Below are 15,860 nucleotides of genomic sequence, written 5' to 3' on the forward strand. Positions count from 1 at the left end.
ACTACGGCTATTTAATGGCTATATTCCGTCGAAAAGTTACCCATACTACTTCCGTAAGTGCCGTTTTCATAATATACATGCCATAAATTTCTAAATCCTAAGATAATCTTTATATTAGGTACATTTATTATTTGGTTAATACCACAACTGCTGGCTGGTTTATATTTTGTAATTTTCATGTAAATTATCTGTACTTCCAGATAAATGTAAACCCTCATTTAGTACAATGAAATGTCTTATTCTTTTACAGGTCCAAACAGTCTCAATTAGTTATTTGCGTTGCCTCATCGAGCATGTGCGCTGTTACTTGCTAGATCGGGATATCGAACTTATCTACTATACAATACGCAAGTCAAGTGATGTACTCACACGTGATCCCATGCAGCTTGGCTCACAGGTTTGTAACTAAGTACATAAGAAAGTTCTACTTAAAGCATTCATTTATATGTACGAGTACATCACAATGACAGCAGTGATAGCTATCGCTATTGAAATCACAATATTTTGTTTATTCATTCCTTCCTTTTTACCAGCTCATCTCCTGGCTACGTCCAATCAGCGAACACGACGAGAACGACAACTCATTACTGAGCATAACGGTGCGCTCAGCGACCGCCTGGTGTGATGGCTATACAGTGCCATTACTAGTGCCACTTACGGGCTGGTTACCTGCTACGCTGCCCTCGCAGATACGCGTAATGACAGTGACGGGCACTGGACAAGTGCGTGATGTTTGTGTGTCGCCAACTAAGCAGCATCTCATCTTGGCAACCAAGTCGGGTGATGTGCAATTGTGGCACATAATGAGCAACTCATTGGAGCACATTTTCAAAGGTATGTATGTACATACATATGTATGTGTGCTTGTATGAGTGTGTGCACTTTATATAACTGCATCAGGAGTGGAAGCGAATGCTATAACTGCGAATAACTCTGCACAATTACATAGCACCTAAGTGTAACCACTTAACTGCAGCCAAACACGCACCTATTACAATTTAATTGTCAGCTGAATTGATTTCCACTCGATTTTCCTGGTTGTTTACTCGTAACCAGCCAACAAGCAAAAAGCATTTTGTGTAAATTACTTTTCATGTCATTTTGCCCCCCTTTTGTTTGTAGGCCACACTGCCGCAGTCACGTGTCTGTTGGTCGCACCACAATCTGATATTTTGCTGACTGGCTCCGAGGACCACACCGTATTGGTGTGGAACGTGACAACGCGTGTGCTGAAGACGCATATCAAGTGAGTACACACATACATATATGAGCTTTTGTTGAAGTGCGCCCATCCACAGTGCTTGTCATATAATTTCACCTCCAAATTATTTTGCGATTTAATTTCGTAAGTTGTGTCAATCTCGGGGCAAATTGATGTTGTATGTTGAGAGTTGTCATTCAATTGTGCTTCTCTTTCTCTAATCATTCCTTTATTTGTGTACTTTGATTTCTTTTCACCTTTTAGGTCACATACGGGAATTGTGGCGAGTGTCGCAGCTGGTGTCAATAATACTTTGGCCATTAGTGGCAGTGAGGACTCGACAATTGCCATCTCAGATATACATAGTGGACAGTTGGTAAGTTTAAATGTGAATCAGAATGGCGGTGGTGGCAAATTAAACTATGTACATTAGAGTGCACCACTAGCGATACAAAAGAAAAAAACAATGGCAATTTTCCGTCTTAGTTATAAAATTTAATATACTTCAAGACTTTCGATAAAATAATTCGCAAAAATAATAAAATTTACATGAGCTGGACCAATTTTAAAACACCTAAAAATCGTTTTTTTTTTTATAAATAAAACTCGAAATGCTTTATAAAACATGAACGTTGAACTTGTCTTTTCTTTTCAAATTTTCCATAAAAAACACCATTGAATTTTTTTCTTAGTGGCACTAGCATCCTCTAAAAAAACCGATTCTAATTCTTAAATACAACATCATTTAGATAGTTGACTGTGAAACATCCCATGTACACAACTCAATTTTAAATTATACTCGTATTTTCGATGAGTGTGGACCCTATGTGGAGCGCATGTTTGACATAACCTCGAGAAAAGTTCAGCGGTTCAAATAGAGCGCAGCCATATTTTGGCTTTACATTGAGTAATATTCGGTGATGCACATTTTGATGCATTTTTGTTTTGGATTCGATCAAATTATAGATGAACAATTCCTCATATTTTTTGTGTTGAGAATTTTAAAATGTATTTCTAATGGACTTTTTGCATATATACATATGTATGTGTGTTTTTACATATATGTTAGAAATGAAGGAATATAAATCAAATGCATATTCACGTTTTTTCACTATTCTGACATGTACATATGTTTACAGATACACATACATACATAAATATTTAGATACTGGCAAACATATTCAACGCTGAAGTCCTTACGTAACTGACGTGCTGTTATTGTCCTGAAGTGTAATAAATTTTATTTGTACATTTATGACATTCTCGAAAACAGCAGCACTAACTGCACACGACAGCTATTTTTTATTTTTTTGCCTTTCAATGGCACGGATATGGCGTGCTGATGTTAATGGACAAAGCACAAACTTGAAGTTTATGTAGTAGGTGCTGGAGGTACAAAACAAAAATATGACGCTAAAAATATAATTCACAAAGAAAAAGTACATATAAAATTTGATTATAACTAAGTAAAATGGTAAAAATAATTTTTTTTTCCTACCCATTTGTTCCTATTGCATATTTATTTACAAACTTAACTGTATATTTTTCTTTAACCTCTCTGCTGCGCAGTTACACAGAATTACACAACATCGCGCTGCGGTGACAACTGTTAAAGTCAGCAACGCCTGTGATGTACTGATCTCCTCGAGTCGAGATAAAATAATCTATTTGTGGTCTCTGGATGATTATAGACTATTGAACAGCATGCATATGTGTAGTCCCGTGCGTCGAATTGACATTTCATGTGACTCGGTAAGTAGCTTAATCATTTGATTTTATTGCAATTATTATTATTGTGGCATGAAAGCAGGTTTTTATTTAAATCTGTATATAACACTGTTTACTACTGTTTACTGTTTGTACTAAAGTTTTGTTGTCCCGGCCTAAGTATTTCAAAAAAATTTGTTAAAATGGGGTTTTGTTCTTTAATCCTTCTTCGCATAGATTTTTTTACTTAATGTTTAGTGACTTTTACTTCAGGGCATGAAGTTTTTGGCTGAGAAGACCGCAAACAAAATTTTCTGAAGTATAAAATTTTCATTTTGAGGGATTCCTTGAATTAAAGGTTAAAACGACCCTTTCAGGTGGGAGCTAATGGATTAACATGATTTTCAAAAATATTTCCCATAAAATTTTACTATATACGTCTTATGCTTTAATTTCGCTCAAACATTTATTTTATCCATTTTTTCCTCTTTTTTTTAAATTACTTGAGCCGGAGGATGAAAACTTTAGTAGGCCATAAAATAAAAATACGAGCTCAGTTTTGCAAATCCATCGTGTGTTTTATTACAGGATTTGCATACTTTCAAAAAATATTTCCAACATTTGGACTTAATTGCCATAAAACGGTCGCACAGTGATTACAATCAAAGATGTGCTTCAGTTTATGGACAACATGGCGTATGGGTATAATAAACCTATGGCAGTCGCAGAGTGGTGTTTTCTGGAAATAATGAGTTCAGCTCAATAGCAACTTTCCGCACAACACCACTCTGTAATGAAAAAATGTACAAATCTATACAAATTTACAAATCGTGTTATCCCCGCTTAAGCTGAGACAGCAAAACTTCCGCATATTGGTTCCAAGTAGAGACAGTTCCTCCGAAATCCATTTCCACTTTAGGGCCCCTGCATTTGTTGTAGAAAAGTATTTTCTCAACATTTTCCAATTTTCCACTAGGAGGACTCTGCTTCTCAATTGCCAACATATATAACCCTCACATTGTCTCCATGCAGACTATATAATTGATGTATGTGGGGTGTTCCACACCAAAACGGACGGCGTTCACACTTCATGTGTTTGATTTGTTGCAAATTTTTAGGGTTGATGGATAAACATAAATAATAAATAAATATGAAATTTGAACTTGATTAATACATTTTTAAAAACTTTACAGCACAAAAACAAAAACAAATCGATTTAATAATTTTCCAAATATCTCGCGAACGGAGCGAGAAAAAATTTGAAAAAAATTACACATACCCACATCAAAATTCTCTATGAAAAGAAATATTTTGAAACAAATTTTCTTGAAAAATTTTTCACATACACATTTTTTTATAAAAAAAAATAGTTTTTGAAAATGTGCCATCTCAATAAATTTTTTTTTTAAATCACAATGATAGCTCTGAGTATTGCGCAATATTTAAGTATAGTATTATGGAGTGCATTCTACAATAATTTGAGTTATGAATTTTTACAAAATTTTCAATCTTTTTAGAATTTTTTTTTGAGTATTCAGTTTGTAGTCCATTAAATTTTAATATAATAAATTAAGCTACGGCAACTTTTGAACTTTTTTTGCAATCACTTAAAACTTGCACTTTATTACACAAAACTTTAATGGGCTACAAAACTGCATACTCAAAAGAACTCTAAAGAAATTAAAATATTTGTAAATATATAATGTACTCATTTTACTCAACTTCGGTGTAAAAAAAAAATTCATAACTCAAATTATTGTAGAGGGCTCCCCATAATAGTATACTTAAATATTGCGCAATACTCAGAGCTACATTGTGATTTTTTTCAATTTTTTTTTTGAGATGGCATATTTTCAAAAATATTTATTTTATCAAAAAAATTTGTCTGTGAAAAATTTTTCGAGAAAAAAATTTTTTTAATATTTCTTTTCATAGAGAATTTTAATGTGTATCTGTGTGATTTTTTTCATGCTTTTTCTCGCCCCGCTCTCAAGATATTTGGAAAACTACTAAATCGATTTGTTTTTGTTTTTGTGCTGCATACTTTTTAAAAATGTATTAATCAAGTTCAAATTTCATCACACACGCCCCATATGCTGATTACTAAAAAAAACTTTTAAAAGATCGAATATGTACATATATGAAAAATGGAACCGATATATGAAGATTATTTTATGTGATGGCAGCAGGTACTTTGTTTCGCGCTCGTTCATTGGTAATACAACGGCTTAGTTTCCCTGGCCCTGGTTTTGAAGCTATAATGTCAAGAGCTCTAAATTTTCGAAAAATCTCTCAAAGTATGGTCCTTTTATACTTAAAAAAATGTCTATAAAGATTTCGGATGTGCAGTTTTGTAGCCCATTGAATTTTACTTATTACACTAAAGTGCAAATTTTAATTTGCTAAAAAAACGCGTTGATTTTTTTATATGGCAGTTTCTTCATCAAGCTAGCTTAACATAAGCCATTGTGGCGCATTTCTAAGCGTTTTAAAGAAGGTTAGAAATATTTGCGATTTCCTTACGTTCCACATGAGCTTGGCTGTGTTGCAGGAACTATCGTATGTCCAATTCTTTTACGCGCTTCTTTTAACAGTAGCTCTCTAATGAGGAGCTTGCAGGTAACAAGTAGTATGGCTAACCTCTTGCAAATCGATTAAAATAGGGTTACAATGTCCTGCACCCATACCAAATGCATACCAGCCTGCTCTGTCATCACATTGGGCGACTTTGTGGACGCCTTGTTGCTAGCGTCTGGTATTCTTACTGTGTATATTCTATAATTTTTATATCCTTACAACTGTATTATGTCATCATTCTTCTCTCTTTTCGTAACATGATAGTTTGTGATAACGTACTCATACATTAAGTTGTCAGAAATCAATTACACTTAATACAAATATACATATGTACGTCACCTCAATACGATAACACTGCCGGGTACAAGCTTTCGGTGCCTCCTCCTGGCAAAAAAAATACGACTAGGAGCTCCAAATACTTATGTTAAGAAATACACACTGCTGCAAATGAAATAGTTAGCAAAATCAGTTTAGCTATTTACTCAACAAACTGAAATTGACAAATGATAAATGTCCCATTCGTAGCTGTTAATCAGTTGGTGAATATCCCGGATGAGCGGCTATGTGTGTAAGTATGTATATCTTTTTGGGCGCAGCTTCAATGCATAAAATCAAGTGCCCATACCAACCTACCGGTCTGTTGCGTTTATATTTATTTATGTGTGTATGTATGTAGCTATATTGCCCTGTGATAAATCAGCACGTCTGTATACATATGTATGTAGTGAACAGCTAGAGTGGACATTTATCAAAAGGCCAGTTGGCCAATATTGCTTCCGGACCAGGTCAGTTAAGTTGTGAAAATCATGGTTTATCTTTTTTCCATTGCTTCACAATACTTTTTCACTGCCCTCCCATTTCGATTTAGTACATATACCGGAAATAGATTGTTTACATGGCGCTAGCATAGTGGCAATGTTGTTAGCCACATTCAACGATGGCCGGAATTTCGCAAAACATCTACTTTAGTCTCCAGTTTTATTGGTTTATCCTGCTTTCGTATACATATGTATGTACATGCATATATAGGTGTCGATGTGTATGTGTTTTTGACACTTGGCATTTTCTACAATTTCATTTGCCATCAACCGGCATATCTACAGAATTCTTTGACCAACTAACATAAGGCCACAAACCCAAGTGTAAGGTAAAAATTGGCTGTAAAATAAGCGTACAGAGGCAATAAAAATTTCATTTGCTTCATTTCAATTTCAGAGTTATAATCCGGTTTGCTTTTCATATTATATCTCACATTGGCGTATACTATCTTATTATGGGTTTAAAGCAGTGCCAGGCAAAATACACAGGCACACATAGCTTCGTGTAACTACTGGCTGCTTGGCACTGATTTTAAGAAATATCTGAAATAAATAGCGAATGTTTTATAATGTATAGTAAGACGTTGTATAACCTGGCTTACTATTTTCAACATTACACGTTTTTTAAATATTTTCTTTATATAAAATCTTTTTTATTTATTGGGTTAGTTAAATTTGGTTAATCGATAAAATTAGAGCTTAAAAAATTTATGGTATGCAATATCCTTCAGTGAGGAGAAAAATGCAGAGCCAAGCTTATTCGCGATCTATCAAAAGACGCACAATAACATTAGACATATCCCGTAGATAATGACGTTAAGGACATCTGCATACTCAGTTGGTCTAGATGCCCTGCCACTCATTTCTACTTTGCAAATTATTATTTTTATTACAATCATCCATTCATCGAAAATGTGTCTTTTCCCCCCGTACTAAAAAATTTTCTTTTTACGGCCTGAAAATTGCAATTTTTTATATAGATAGTACATGCATACATACATATGTAGACTACAAACATGCCATATAAAGTCGCACATAAAAGGCTGCAGTTTTACGGCTCACTACTTAATATTGTAAATTTTATCATTCGCCCACCGTGTGGCAATATTAAGACTTTTCCACACTTTTTCCAACAGACCGCAGTGTTATCTGGTGTTTCTTAATTAAATTTGCCAATTTTACGCTGATCTTTAAACTACAATGACATTACCACCTCGCTTTCATGGCAACCTCAACCATTGTCTGCTACTTACTTTCTTAATTTACAATTTTATTCTCCCTTTTTTTAGGTCTTTCTTCTGGCGCACTGTGAAGATAATGTCCTTTATGTGCGCACATTGGCCACAGGCAAGGAATTGCATGCGCTCAAAGGACACAAGTCGCAGGTAAGATAAAAATATACAAAAACTACAAATAAAAGTTGAACTTTAAGAAAGGGAATGAAAATCTTTAGAAATGATTCAATTACTTGGAAGGAAAATAAAAAGCGTGTAAGGTGAATAGAATTGAGCTGAAACATTCATTAATATGTGGTTTTTTTTGCACACTACATTAAATACATATATACCTATATGTAGTTAGTATCAAAGGACATATCCGACAAGAAAACTATATTTACATTGCATAGACTGACGGCCATAGGGGAATTCATTTACAAATCCCTTGGGCACAGGTAAATTGGGGCGAGAAGCAGAGGCAGCACAAATTGTATCGAACCCTGCTTTATTTGGGGACGAAGGTTGCGTATAACGATTGCGTAACAGTAATGGGGCAAAGGAATGACACCAAGCCGTAATGCCTAAATATTTTCACGGACGGCTCTAAAATGCTAATGGGATTGGGTGATGAAATATACTGTAGGGAACTGAACGTTAGGCGGGCTTGTTACCTGTCCACTGCAGCATATTTCAAGCAGAGGTTTGCTATCAGGATAGCAGCAGATCTGACATAAAGGGAAATGAAAATCAAATCAAAAATAAACTTATACGTACATAGACAGTCAGGCGGCAATTAAGGCAGTTAAGTACCTCAGGCAGTATTTTATCTAAAACGTCCTTCGCAGCGGGAAAGCCATTTACTGCCAGGCCGCAAACTGAAAGCTGCATATCTAAAGGGAACCCAACCACAAAGGAATAGAGTATAATGAAATAACAGATGGGGATTCCGATAACGCTATCATTATGAGTCTCGAACGGACAATTCAGGGCTAGATGAAATAACTTAACCACCTGCGAAACTGCAAAAATTATTTGCGAAAACAGCAAAAGCTACCAAGGAAGGATTGCAGAGTTGTTACCGGTTTTTAACTAGGCATGTCCGGGTGGTAAAGAATGGATATCGCTAAAATGAACGGGGGCCAGAAGTATCGTGAGCGGGAGACCAGGGAAACCTTAGAAAATCGTCTCTGCTGATGAGCCGCCTTGTCAAAAACAAGCCAAAAATACCTAGGGGCCTATAAATCTCAAACGTAGAGTTTAACTAACTACTGAAATTCGCAAAAAGCGCTAACATCTTTTGTGATGTATACTTTAACACTTAAAGTCGGACTACAACTGAGAGCACTAGGGACCTATCGGTCTATGTGTGGCCCAACGCCGGCCAGATTAACCTAGCTTTAAACTATATATCACCTAGGATTTTAAGACCAATCAGTCTCTCTTCATTTATTTAGAAGATCCTTTCGAGATTATTTGTGTTTCCCTCTAGAAACGAAATTTTTTGGGTTCCTAGGTAAGGTGGATTTCGAAGCCAATCTGGTCAGGATTCATTTGCTCACTGGCAGAACTGTAGGGACACAGTTGGTTAGCTATTCAACCCATGAAGGAATGAGCAGAGATAATCCACAAATCCTATGAGGACGGAACTCGCCTTTCTCACTAGGGAGTAGAATATGGGCATTCTCCTGGTGCTTTTCAATGAAAGTCTAGTACGTGGGCTTGGTTCTATCCAATTAGCTTTCATGGAAGCATAACAATGAGGAGCTAGTGAAGAAAGCATAGCGGCTATCTACACTTGCAGGGAGCAATTGGGCCTCTCACCTCAGGTAATTTTCTGGCTACTTGCAACCATAATGACTCACTTAATGTCCATGGAATGCACTAGAAAATAATAGCTATGACAGAGGGTTCTCATTGAAATCAGTGGGACACTTAGTGCCAGCGCCGATATAGTAAAAAAAAATCTGCTGCAAGAAAGCGTTAAAGTCTAATATTCTTTAAGATCTCCAATTTATCTCTAATAACACGGATAACTTCATACGTGGCTAGACTGGCAACAATTAGGTCTTTCTTCACTCGTCTTCCCTCTACAATGAGTGGGCGGTAGGAAGTGGTTCAAAAGAGACACCGGTGAACTGTTACACGAGTGGGTCGAAGCTTGGTGGAAGTATCGGTGGAGGAGTCTTTTACAAGGAACTCTTCATTAACCTTAAGGTTAGGCTTCCATATCATCTTGATTTTGGGCACTATGACCTTTGGCCGATTTCTTCTTTCCAGCAGCTTCCAGGCAGAGCCAGCTGACGTTAAGGAAACAGTAGATTGGCTGTTAATCTGCGCGATGTCGACAAAGAAGGTAAATGTCTACTCTGATAAGCAAGTGGTCACTCACAGTAAGTTAAAAGTTTGTTGGCAAATACCTGACCTCTCTTTTGGTCTTGATTAAATATTGCTTTCTTCTTATTTGGCGTTGTAATAAGTATTGCCTTGTCTTACTTTAAAATGCAAGCGCCAGGCCATTGCACAAGACTAAGTTAGGGCTGAGCTAGTCAATTGAGGCAACCTCGAGTTGGCGTCAACAATAAAATGGAGTTTGAAAGTACTTTTTGACTAAACGATGACTCCCTTAGACACACAGTCCTCGTGTCTCAAGATCTTTCTTGCCAAAGGTAGACCAAAGGCGGTCAAGGGATCTCCCTAGCCCAAAGAAACCGAAGCCCTCCACTTTGGTGGACGTATTAAAAGAACATTTTCCGACAGGATTTCACAAAGTGAGACTACTATAAATACCGCGCTGGATCTTTACTATCACTGCTGTTTGGAACACGGCAAACACGGCCTCTAACAACATCTTTCTATATTGCCCATATTTGGCAAGGCTGCAGTCTTAACCCCTGCGATCACACTTTTTAACCATCTCATGGGAGCTCTCCAGGATTTTCATCCACCATCCGTAAAATTTTCATTCTTGGCTCACAAAGTTCAGTCATTATAACTGGGTAGTAACATTTGGTAACTGAACCTGATCCAACTCAGCAAAACTGTGGATCGTTGCATAGCATTTATTGTTAAAGTAAAGTTTTTAGGCACCCTTTTCAAGGGTATAGAGGAATGCCTGAATTTCCGGTTAGATGTAAATGCCAACAAACTGGAGCTCGTTGTCTCACAAGGAAATAAAAAGCCTTTGCTATTATGTCTGTTTAAAGAGGCATCATGCTTTTTTCATCTTTGGGTTAAATTATCTAGGCTTCATTCCACTCAGTAAGCTGTCAGTCCTCTCGCCGCGCGTAGTTTATTGGCTCTACAAAACCATAACCAAATCTGTTGTGCTGTATGACATTTTTGGACTCACGAGAGCAAAGACTTACTTTATTTAGAATCGCCGTCATAGCTCAGACAACCGTCCCGCTGCGCTATAAGTTTATGTCTAATTTCTGACGCTCATATATTCGAAGAGCACTCCGATATTGGGGAGTTCATACCAACCGACACATTTCTGGGTCGTAGCGGATGTAGTATTTGAACCAAAGCCCCAATGAGGTAGAAGGATTTTTGGCAAAGGGGAGACCAGGATGAGTTTAAGAAACCTGTAGATCTAAAACAAATCAAAGCCCTCTTTAATGGTGAGCCGCCTAAAATTCTTAATTCAGAAGCTGTTTGGATGGATATTAAGTGAATCATTTCAATATCTATCACTCAGCTGCCCCGGTAATGCGAGTTTACTCCCCGTGTTTCGCACCCCCTCGACTTTGTTGTGAAAGCTCGGCGATTTATACTACCAAAAATCTATTCGTGGAAAGCAAAAAGTATTAATAAAAAGTCCTTAAACATACTTAATTGCTGAAAATCGGTTGTGCTTTAGGTTTGCTCAGTTTATCTGAAACTAATGATTTCCTTAGATCTCTCCAGATAAATTTCTTACCATCTCTACTCAAAAGCATTAATCCTAACTTGCGATCTCTCCGCCAGCTCCATGCCATGACCATCGCTAAGGACAGTCAACGCGCCGTTGTTGGAGGCGACGATACACGTGCGCTCATTTACGACATGCACTCGGGGCGGCTAATCCGCTCAATGCCACCCAACCCCGGCTCGATCACTGCGCTCTATATGATGGATAATGATGATTTCCTCATCACAGTTGGCGGAAATAAAATTACCTTCTATTCCTTCCGCAACGAAGAAGTCTACGTGCACCCCTACTCACATAATCAACGTAGAAAACGTTCATTGAAGCGGGCACAACAGTCGCAACGTTCCCCGTCGACAACACTACCACCGATAACATGTTTCGATATTTCACGTGATTCGCAATTGGCTGCAATCGCTTCGAGTCGTAGCGTGCATATCGTAAAGATCAACACGCCCGAATATCAGACCACGCTGGACGGACACGCCGCGCCCGTGACTTGTGTGAATTTTGCGCCAAACGGTGAATACCTGACCACTGGATCGGATGATCGAACCGTGAATGTGTGGAGTTTGGGTTTGAGTGAGGTGACCAATGCGTTCAAGGTGAGATTAGTAGATTATGATGTATTTGAATCTTACTAAATACTATATACTTCACGTACTTAGGGTCACAATGCTTCAGTTAGCTGCGTTGTAGTGCTTATGGATTCGCGTCGCGTTATCTCAACCGATCGTGACTCGATGATGTATGTGTGGCTGGCTGAGGGTGGGAATTTGTTGCAAACCATACAGGGCCCATACAAGTTTTTGGCCGCAACAAATAACATGAAATTCGCAGTGAGTTTCGTTGCAACAATAACAACGCTTTGGTTTTTATGCTCGCCCAAATTACTGCTGTTCTTTATTTCTGGCACAGGTTTCTACGAACGGCGACAATACTTTGAAGATCTGGTCGCTCACACGCGAAGATGAAAAATATACTGTCTCACATTCGGACGAAATCACCTGCTTTACCATTACCGCCGACAGTTTGTATGTAATAACCGGCTCGCGTGATATGTCGCTGAAAGTGTGGCAGGCGACTGGTGGCAAGCTGGCGCAGGTGCTGGTTGGACACACCGATGCAGTTAATTGTGTGGCGGTTTCGGTAACCAACAAGACACAGGTAATATCCGGTTCGAAGGATACCAATCTTATAATATGGGATTTACATACGGGTGAGGAGCTACACACGTTGGCGGGTCACTTGGCTCCTGTGTTGGGTGTGAAGGTGTCAGCAGACGGTGAGTAAAAGTGACTGCATATGCTGAATGAAAAGTGGATTTCTAATGCAATTTTAAATTTACTCAGGCTCTACTGCAATTTCGGGTAGTGACGACAAGACGCTCATCGTGTGGGAGACCAAACGTGGCTTGGCGCTCACCTCACTCCAAATGCATGTGCCCTTCCAACGCTTTGACATTAGTCTTGAATGTTCTCGCATTTTAGTGCAATTATTGGAGAGCTTCAATTTGCCCGTCATTTGTCTGCACAATACGCCAGCGCAATATGTCAAGTTGCCCACATACTCAGCACCAGCAATGGATGCAGAAGGTTTGTGGTGCTCCTAACGCACGCTAAAGAAAGCAAAAGCTACTCATTAGCATCTCATTTCTTATTTCTTCTATTTCTCCTTGCAGATTTGCGACCGCAGGGCCCCAAACGTCAAATGAAACGTCTTCTCAAGAAGGAGGTATCATTAGACACTTACACCTGGCAAAAGAAGTACGGCCATCTAACTTCTTCTGTGATGATGGCTCAAGTAGATGAACGCTTGAAACGTCGCTTCTCGGTATCTGCAAGCATGGAGGAGATCTCGAAAATCGCCGAAATGAAAACAATCACATCGCAGACCAATTTAGGCCCCGAACAAGCCGCCTTGGCGCAATCACAGCATTTCGATCAGTTGGAGGCTTTATGGAATAAGCGTTCGCCGCCGAGAAGGAGACACAATGCGGTAGGTTTAAATTAAAAAAAAAAAAACAATTTTTTTTTTAAACTTTGTTATATTTTTTAACAATAGAATGTGTCTAACTATATAGATACTATATATGTGCATTAGGGTGGTGAAAAAATACTCTGGAAAATCAAAAAATTGTATTTTTTCTGCTGCCATCCCCAGAATTGTGAATTAAGGAAAAAATAAAGGCGTTTTTCTTATTTTGAAATCGGTTAATATTTAATGTTTACGCCGGGAATTTGATATTTGTCTTTGAAATTTTACTAACCACTTTTTCACAACCGATAATCCTATCTTTTGCATACAAAAATGAGTTATTCTATGCGTTCGTAACCGCATCTCGTGCGAGCAACTCAACGGATTTGATTAATTCGTTTATTAAATATGCAACATAATTTTAGTTCTTGAAAATTTCTGAAGAGAAATATTCGCATTCGATTAAAAACTTTTTAACAATCCTTATACCAAAAATTTTACCACCCTAATATACATATATTGTACTACCATGACTTCCGATTATTTCTGTAAATTTCCTAACTAATACACTGACAAGCATAAATATGTATAAATATGGTTTAATTAAAGTAAAGCTTTATATTAAACATTAGTAACTAAAACCAAAATCAGTAGCAGAGTTGCATTGTGCTTAAGGCTGCTTCGCTCTCAAAACTTTTTGTAATTAGTTAGTTTTTAATAGTGCTTGGCTTCATTGTCTTTGTTAGCATTGCGATCACCTTCAAAGCTTATGACTAGTGCAAGAAGTAAAAACATGGCCAATAAATTGCTGGCATGCCATTCGGGAGATCCACGGTTCGAATCCTCGGTCAGCGGAATTGTTTTCTTTTTTTAATTTTTAATTCAATTTTATTTTAGTTGGGTTTTATTTTTAGATAGAAAAATAATTGTTTTTTTTTAGTTACATTACATTTTTATAAATATATTTTACACATTTCTTTTTTTTTATTGATTTATTTTTTTTTTAATTTTATTTTAAATCTTAGATTTTAGTGTTTTGAAAAGAAAAATACTTTTTAATTTAATTGAATTTTTAGAAGCTTATTTTTTCTTTTTATAATTTTTTTTTTTAATTTTGGAATTTATTCTTTTGAAAAATAATATATATATTTTTTTAATTCAAATTCAATTAATAAAATAGTTTTTAGAAACTTGTCTGCTTATTCTTCTTTTTCTAACTTAGTTTTTTTTAATTCAATTTTCTTTTACTTTTAATAAACAAAAGGTTTTTATTACTTTTCTTTAAATTTTTAGATTTTATTGTTTTAAAAAGAAGTTTTTTTTTAAATTTCATTTAATTTTTAGTAACTTATATTATTTTTTCTTTTCTTTAATTTACTAATTTTTTAAATTGTAGATAATATTGTTTCAAAAAAATATAAAATTTTTTTATTTTATTCAAATTGTAGAGACTTGTTTTATTTTATATACTTACTTTTTTCAATTTAATTTATTTATTTCATTTTCTTTGGGGTTTAAGTTTTTGTTGTTTTAAAACAGGAAAATACATATATATGTATATATTTTTGTTTATTTCTTTGTTTAGTTTATTTTCCTATTTTATTTTATTTTTAAAAAGAAAAATATTTTTTTTTAATTTCATTTCATTTTTGGAAACTTATTTAATTTTTTTTTTAATTTTTGATTTTTCTTAATTCTTAAATTTGATTGTTTTAAAAAGAAAAATTTTTTTAGAAAACTTATGTTATCTTTTCTTTTTTAATTTACTATTCTTTTAATTTTTAGATTATATTGTTTAAAAAATATATGTAAGTTTTTTTTTTATTTCAGTACGATTTCAGGAACTTAACTAATTTATTCCTTTTTTCAATTTATTTTTTTAAGTTTTAAGTTTTTATTGTTTAAAAAAAGAGAAACAGTTACAATCTTATAAATCAGATGAATGGGCGATGGTCGTTTAATAATTTTGATACGATTTCTCGGAAGGCGTGAGCCGAAGTAGTCCTGTAGCTAGATTCCTTTGCTCTTTTCTTAATTATTTTGGTTCTTCTTAGTGCATGAAGTGGCAGCATTTATATTGCTTGGTGCTTCATAAGCTAAAATCTGAATCAAGTTTTCAAAATACGCGCGCTTAGCTACTGGCTTCTCCACTTTTTGGAGGCTATTGAGATTAGGATAGCTTTAACAGTTAAAAATATGTATATTAAAACGTTTTGAACCTAGTTTCAAACGCTTTGAGAGTTATATTCTTAATCGCCAGAGTTGCCAACAACTAGTATTATAGTCTATGTACATAACGAGTATTGCCAGCTATTACTATTGGTTTAGTATTTATATTGTATAATAATTTTGCTATTTAAGTACCATTTATGTAGTTGTAAAATGTGCCTTTGAAAACATTTTTTTTAATTTCGCTTCTTTCCTCTTTTGTTCTTCTTCCAAAACAAAAAAAAAAA

The 15,860-nt window shown here is 35.9% G+C and overlaps 1 protein-coding gene across 2 annotated transcripts in view; it reads left to right on the plus strand.

Annotated features, from left to right (window-relative positions):
• The window catches only part of LOC118742894 (NACHT domain- and WD repeat-containing protein 1), a 65,794-nt gene that overhangs the window by 38,070 nt on the left and 11,864 nt on the right, over positions 1 to 15,860 (plus strand). For both annotated transcript variants that reach the window (XM_036475312.1, XM_036475313.1), the window contains exons 11-21: positions 251 to 397; positions 534 to 834; positions 1,123 to 1,246; positions 1,466 to 1,577; positions 2,771 to 2,953; positions 7,593 to 7,688; positions 11,487 to 12,032; positions 12,096 to 12,266; positions 12,346 to 12,712; positions 12,780 to 13,022; positions 13,109 to 13,425. In XM_036475312.1, coding sequence (XP_036331205.1) covers positions 251 to 397; positions 534 to 834; positions 1,123 to 1,246; positions 1,466 to 1,577; positions 2,771 to 2,953; positions 7,593 to 7,688; positions 11,487 to 12,032; positions 12,096 to 12,266; positions 12,346 to 12,712; positions 12,780 to 13,022; positions 13,109 to 13,425 — 2,607 coding nt within the window. The remainder of the gene's footprint in view (positions 1 to 250; positions 398 to 533; positions 835 to 1,122; positions 1,247 to 1,465; positions 1,578 to 2,770; positions 2,954 to 7,592; positions 7,689 to 11,486; positions 12,033 to 12,095; positions 12,267 to 12,345; positions 12,713 to 12,779; positions 13,023 to 13,108; positions 13,426 to 15,860) is intronic.

This window comes from Rhagoletis pomonella, unplaced genomic scaffold (genome assembly GCF_013731165.1).
Source record: "Rhagoletis pomonella isolate Grant_MI unplaced genomic scaffold, Rhpom_1.0 Rhpom_scaffold_00007, whole genome shotgun sequence".
Classification (NCBI taxonomy): domain Eukaryota; kingdom Metazoa; phylum Arthropoda; class Insecta; order Diptera; family Tephritidae; genus Rhagoletis; species Rhagoletis pomonella.